The sequence below is a fragment of the Indicator indicator genome, chromosome 35 (genome assembly GCF_027791375.1).
Source record: "Indicator indicator isolate 239-I01 chromosome 35, UM_Iind_1.1, whole genome shotgun sequence".
Lineage (NCBI taxonomy): Eukaryota > Metazoa > Chordata > Aves > Piciformes > Indicatoridae > Indicator > Indicator indicator.
Window position 1 is genome coordinate 2,131,954 of NC_072044.1, and position 6,399 is coordinate 2,138,352.

Below are 6,399 nucleotides of genomic sequence, written 5' to 3' on the forward strand. Positions count from 1 at the left end.
TCCACTCTGGGATCTTCTGTCCTGATGAAACCAAGAGAAAAAGCCATCACAGAATCACGGAATGGTAGGGGGTTGGAAGGGACCTCTGGAGTCATCCAGTGCAACGTCCCTGCCAAAGCAGGATCACCAAGAGCAGGCCAGGCAGGAACAGGTCTTGAAAGTCTCCAGAGAAGGAGACTCCACAGCCTGTCTGGGCAGCCTGCTCCAGGGCTGTGTAACCCTCACAGCAAAGAAGTTTCTCCTCATGTTGAGGTGGAACCTCCTGTGTTACAGCTCATACCCTTTGTTTCTTGTCCTGTCACTGGGCACCAGTGAAAAGAGCCTGGCACCTTCATCCTGACACCCACCCCTCATATTTATAGACATTGGTCAGCTCCCCTCTCAGCTTTCTCTTCTCCAGACTTCACAACCCCAGGTCTCTCAGCCTTTGTTCATAGCAGTCCCTTCATCATCCTCATAGCCCTCTGTTGGACTCTCTCCAGCAGATCCGTATCTTGAAGTGGGGAGCCCAAAACTGGACATAGCACTCCAGGTGTGGTCTCACCAGGGTAGAGCAGAGTTATGTCTGAAAGGTATTGGAAAAGTTCCAGTTAAATGTCCTTTGGTGTCAAACAAACCCACCAGAACTTCATTGGTCTCATTCTATCTCAAGCAATTAGGAAGTTGTTGAGTCTAAATGGGAACAAGTAAAGGCTATAAAGTCATCAAATACTTTCCTGCTTTTTAGGCTGCATTCAGATCTGTCCTTGTCTCTTTGTTGTCCTGGTGCTAGCTGTGGTGCACCCAAACCCCATGGCTGGTGCTGTCTGTTCACTACAGACTGCTCCTTTTGGGAGGAGAGCAGAGCTTTTGGGGAGGTCAGCTCCTGCTCTGGGCAGGGAAGGTCCCTGCAAGCCCAACGCCAGGACACTGCTTCCAAGGCTGAGTCCAGATGGGTTGTGGGCTTTGAGAGCCCTCAAGTGTGGTACTGGCTTATGTGCTCTGATTCATTTTTATCTGAATATTCTTTTCTTTGAGGAGCTTCTGAAGCCTCTCGAGTTTTAAATTTACTGAAGGATCCTAACAGTGTTTGGGTATTTAACTGTGATACAGCTGGAGGAATTCAGGGTTATAAAAGGCTGAGAAGGTTACTCCCATGCAGCTCTCACATCCTCAGCATGACAAACCCACTGTGCTCACCCAGGGCCTCTTGGTGCCCACACACTTCCTTGGGCCCACCAAGGTCTGGCCAACAGCTTCACACTGAGAAATGCAAGTTGGGTCCACTCCAGTGCCCCACAACGTGCTCCCTTGAAGCTGGAGATGAGCTCCATGGCTTGGGATAAAGCTTGTATCTACAGCCAGCCTGCTCCAAGCTCCTCAGCACACTTTAAAGCTTATTTTTCTTAATTTTTAGAAATGGCCCAATTGCACGTTCAATCCAGACCTTGGATGTCCTGCCCAGTCCCTGCTCATCCAGTTCTTCCCTTTGGGAACAGCTCAGCCCCTCTCCCACCTGCGCTGTCCAACCTCACGGCCCAAGAGCAACTCTTAGAACAGGTTCAGTTCACAAAAAAAAAAAAAAAAAAAAAAAAAGTGATTTCAAGCAAGGTAAAGCTTAAAGAAACAGCCAGGCCATTACTCACCCCAAGCTGAGCAAACTGCTGAGGCCTTCCTGACAAGCTAATGCTCCGTTTCCTCCTCCTGTTACCCCAAATTACCCTCTCTAATTAACAGACGTGTCCTTTATCTTTGCTTTCCAAGCTCTTACACTTCTAGCTTCAAGGGAAACCAGAAATTAAAAAAAAAAAAAAAAAAGTGCTTCTTGCTGGTTCATGTTACAGCCTCCCAGGCTGAAAAATGGGGTGAAAAATGAGGAAAAAAGGTGCACAATGCTGCCTTCAGTGCTGCAGCTCCGCTCCCCTCCGTCCCTCCCCATCCCCAGCTCCGTGGGCACTTACCTGCCCGGGGGATCCTGTCCTACCCCCGGAGCCCTGGGGAGCAGTGGGGTGAGCAGGGGGTTATCTGGCACAGGCAGGCTCCAGCTGCCACCTTCGTGCCACCCCCCTCGAGTTGCTGCTCTCTCTCTCTCTCTCTGTGTCAAACAGGAAACGTTGCAGCAGAGCCCCGGTTCCTGTCTCTGCTCCCAGCACGGCTGCAGGGTGCAGGGAGCCGGCTGGTGGGGGGGTTTGGGTTATCTTGGGACCCCAAAGTCTGCAGCTTCTCCCCAAGCAGCGCTAGCAGCTATCTCCTGGACCATCTCCCATTATCGGGCTCCGACAGGCGGAGGTTGAGCGCCAGTTCATGGAGCTGCTGCTGGTGGCACCCAGGGACTGAGTCTCCCCAAGCTGCTTTGGGGTAGAGGAACCAGCCTTGGGGCAGTACAGTAATGCTATTATTTTTAAGGCTTCTTGCAGATTGGAAATTAAAAAAAAAAAAAAACAACACACGAAACCTGTGTGTAGGGCAGCTGAAGGGAGGTTAGGAATGGCAGAAATTCATTAAGGTCGTTAGAGAAGTGAAAGCTCGTTAATGCAAATCATGCAGGGAGGTGAGTTTGAGCAGCTGGGTGCTGGTATGGGCTCTGTGCCCAGGCACGTGGGGAAGGAGCATGAGTGGAAGCAGAAAACTCAGTGAAGTAACACAGGATTTATTTTTACAAAGACCAGCCTGGAAAGGGATACATGATAAAGAATTTTCCTGGGTCAAAGGCCCTTTATGGGTGGCTTTGGGTAGTTTTTGCTTGGCACAAACCCTCATTCTGAGCGAGGGCTCTGCTGCCCTCTGTGCCCAGCACTGTGGCCTTTGTGGCTGTGGATGGGGGAACCTGCTGGTGAGCAGGATGCTAGCAGCAGATCCTGCTGCCAGAAGCTTCTCTAAGTGTGCTTCTTGGTTGGAAAAAGCCAGTTGCAGGACTTCATGTCTAAAAAGCCAGCTGCAGGAGTTCATGACTAAAAAAAGCCAGCTGCAGGAGCTCATTCCTATGAAGGACCTTTCCATCCTGTGCACTACAGACTTCCAGTGCATCGCATCTTGGGTTGGCATGGGGCTGCCCTGGTGACGTGCGGAAGGACACCCGAGGAGCTGCATGATCACCCAAATCCCTTCTGCCTGGCCCAAGGTGTCCACCAGCCAGGGGCTATGTTCTTTGGATGTTTTCCACCTTGTAGTTGTTCCTGGTGAGAGAGTCGAGGAACTCGGGGGCGAAGGCCCTGAGGAGCAGCAGGATGCTCACCAGCCGGGGTGGGTAGTGCACCTCGCGCTGGCGCAGCGCTGCCCCTTGGATGATCTGCAGGGCGCAGTCCTCCTTGGGCGCCGGCGTGTCCTGGATGACGTGGGAGACGGCCCGCACTGCGTTCTCTGCAGGGATGGGATGGGATGGGATGGGATGGGATGGGATGGGATGGGATGGGATGGGATGGGATGGGATGGGATGGGATGGAGGAGCAGTGTTGGAAGGAGGAGCTATCACAAGCACCACCAGCTCCACTGGGGTGTCCGTGGCCTCCTCTAACCAATCGATGAGCGCTGGGGATCAGACCTGCTTAAGGCTTGCATGGTTACAATAACAGTTACAGCAGGGTGCTTCCTGTTCCTTTCCACTTCTTGAGTGACCACAGGACTGAATCCCCACCTCCCCTACTCCTTAGAGCACAGCCAAAGGTCTCAGACCACACTTTTTAAAGAGCTGGGGTCCTGTTCCCATTGCAGATAGAGGTTCCAGCAGCAGTGTGCTGAGCAGCCTGGGACTGGGTGCAGGGCTTGGCTTGCCTCTGGAAACACAGTCGTGGGGCCAGTGACACTGAGCTTACCTGTGTTGATGTAGCCCAGGATGCAGAGTGTGATGGAGACGTTAACCTTCTCTATGATGAATTCATTCCTCAAGGAGCCAAAGAATCCATCTAAGGCAAACTTAGTTGCAGAATAGGGAGCAGCAAACGGGGAGCTAGTTTTACCTGGAGCAGAGAGACAGTGTCAGTGCTCCTGAACTGGGTAGAGACCAGGCTGCACTGGTCTCCCTTCCTCTGTCCTTCAAGTAGCTGCAAGATGTGACTTAGGCTGACTGAGTAATCTGTTATGGGTGCTTGAGAGAAATGAACTAATGCAGGAAGGTTTAAAATGGAACATATGGCACAGAGAGGCATGAAGGACCTTCAGGTGTGGGTGGTGATGTTCTTGTACCCTGCATGTGTACCGGTGTGTAGCTAATGCATGTGCAATGTGTGACCACGCACACAAAACAACTCGCAGTGCATGGAGGTGCTCAGTGGGTGCAGAGGCTCGCAAGACAGGCCACAGCATATAAATCTTTCTTGGGCCTTGAACTGTGGCACCAGGATATAAATCACAGGCTGGTCCTGACTCCCAGTGGGGCAGCTCTTTGCCTTATGGTCCTCGTTTTGCCCTTTGGAGAAGAGCTGCAGCAGGGATCCCTTGCAGGCAGGGGAAGGGATATGGGGCAGGAGAGCTTTGGACCTTGTATGCTCACCTGCCAGGGATGAGACCACCACGATGCTGCCTTCACTCTCCTTCAGCATGGGCAGGGCAGACACAGTCATGGCTACGTAGCTGAGGAAGTTGGTCTCCAGGAGCTTTCGTACGTGCTCCACGTCCCCATTGAAGTAGTTGAAGTAGGTGCGACCAATGTGATTTAAGATGAGCATATCCAGGCCTCCTGGAAGCAGAGCAGGTTTGCTGTGAGCAACCAGCATCTCAAAACAAAGCAGCTCCTTGCTGGCAATGTAGCAGGGTGTACGTTGGGGAGGGAGGAGGGGCAGCTCCCCATCACCTACCCCAGGTGTTCTCAGCCTCCCTCACCACCACCTCAGCGAATGCGGTGTCCTCCATGGAGCCGCTCACATAGCTGGCGGAGGCAGCACCCAGCTTGAGGCACCGCTCCACAACCTGTGGTGAACAGTGAGAACAGTCTTGGCAATGGTCCCCCTCCATGGGCACCCTCCCATCCCCTGAAGGCTGTTCCTGTCTTGGGGTGGACGGGCAGCACATCTCTCTGCCCTGCTGGAAACCCTTCTCCCTTCCTGTGAGGGGACACATTGCCCAGAGAAATGTTGTCAGCTGTGGAGTTAAGCAATGATCCATCTGGGCCAAACATTCAGTATCTGTACGTGGGGATGGGATTGCTTGATTCTGATTCTATTGTATACAGGAAGCAAAACCAGTTCAGACTTTGAGAAAGAGCAAGACCTGGTCAGACCAGGGCTTGGCTGGACTTGATGGTGGAGATAAGAATTCATAGCTGAAGTCTGCAGAGAAAGAAATGCCAGGCTGTCAGCACTGAAAACGCAGTTTGTTGTGGTGAGGGATGTTAGCACAGGCTGGTGCCTGGAGAGCCCTGGGATGGATCTGTGGCTATCTGGCATCCCCATGTGCCCAGGGTGGGTGAATGGCTGCATCCTGCCCACCTATGGGGCTCTGGGATGTGAATGTTTTACCAGCCCAGCATGCCCTGCTTGCCATTTACTTTCTGCAGCTTGGCCTCGGTCCGTGCCGTCAGCAGGAGGTGAGCTTCCATGCGTGCCAGGTGATATGCCATCTGCTCCCCAATGCCACTGCTGGCGCCCGTCACGATCACCCGCTTCCCCCGGAGCATCTCTGGAAAGGAGGGCACAGGGCTCAGAGCTGGCACAGGGCTCAGATCTGGCACAGCCCCAAGAGCTTGTGCACCGCGGTGCCTCTCTGCCCCCACTGCCCCTCGCCTCTGGGTGCAGGCAGCTGCAGGCAGCAGCATTGCCCCACTGTGGTGTCTACCACTCATGGAGCCCCTGACTGGAGTCTGGTTGTTAACTCCAGTTTGGTGGGGAGCACGTGTGAGGTGGCTGGTCTGGGAGCAGCTTTTAGGAATGGATAAATGTTTAAAGTGGAAAGCTGCCTGTTGCCTAAATAAATCATTTACTGAGCTCACACACCTACTGTGCAGCCCAGCAGATGCAACACAATCCTGTGAGCCTTCCTGTTCAGCACAGAGTGCTCTGACCCCTCTGAGCCCTCAGCCTCCCCATGCTTTGGCTTTTCTGTCTGAGCTTCAGAAGGTTCTTCAAATGACCCTGTGTGGGCCCAAGCTGGCAGCAGCTGCCCTGATTGTGGGTTTCAAGCCTGGTTTTCAATGACTTACCTTCACTGAAATTCATGGGTGCTGAGTACAAATAAAAGGCCAGTGCCACTCCCAGCAAGGGGATGAAGATCTTCAGGAGCAGACCCATCCCTCTGCAGTACAGGCAGGAGCAAGACAAACTCTGACCCAAGGGAGGTGGATGTGTCAGTGAGTTGCAAATGGGGCTGGGACTGGTAGCAGTTTGGAACTGGTTCTTATCTTGCACAAGCTTGCTGGTATCTATTGGACCTTTTCTTTGCACTGCCTGTGATTTAGCAAACATTAACCTACCTCACTTTGGACTTTAT

At 52.8% G+C, this 6,399-nt stretch overlaps 1 protein-coding gene across 1 annotated transcript; it reads right to left on the reverse strand.

Annotated features, from left to right (window-relative positions):
• Positions 1 to 3,118: 3,118 nt before the first annotated feature.
• LOC128978131 (11-beta-hydroxysteroid dehydrogenase 1-like) lies at positions 3,119 to 6,200 on the reverse strand. Its single transcript, XM_054395907.1, has 6 exons — positions 6,113 to 6,200; positions 5,462 to 5,592; positions 4,773 to 4,884; positions 4,469 to 4,654; positions 3,792 to 3,935; positions 3,119 to 3,339 (listed from the first exon to the last, which is right to left on the reverse strand). The coding sequence occupies exons 1-6, from the start codon at positions 6,198 to 6,200 to the stop codon at positions 3,119 to 3,121; spliced, it is 882 nt and encodes a 293-aa protein (XP_054251882.1).
• Positions 6,201 to 6,399: the final 199 nt, after the last annotated feature.

Excerpts from the sequence above, each read along its gene's own strand:
- LOC128978131 (XM_054395907.1), bottom strand. The coding sequence starts at position 6,200 with ATGGGTCTGCTCCTGAAGATCTTCATCCCCTTGCTGGGAGTGGCACTG. Across the intron at positions 3,936-4,468 it reads GGTGGTCTCATCCCTGGCAG|GTAAAACTAGCTCCCCGTTT; the intron begins GTGAGCATACAA and ends TCTCTGCTCCAG. Across the intron at positions 3,340-3,791 it reads CCTGGGCTACATCAACACAG|AGAACGCAGTGCGGGCCGTC; the intron begins GTAAGCTCAGTG and ends CCATCCCTGCAG.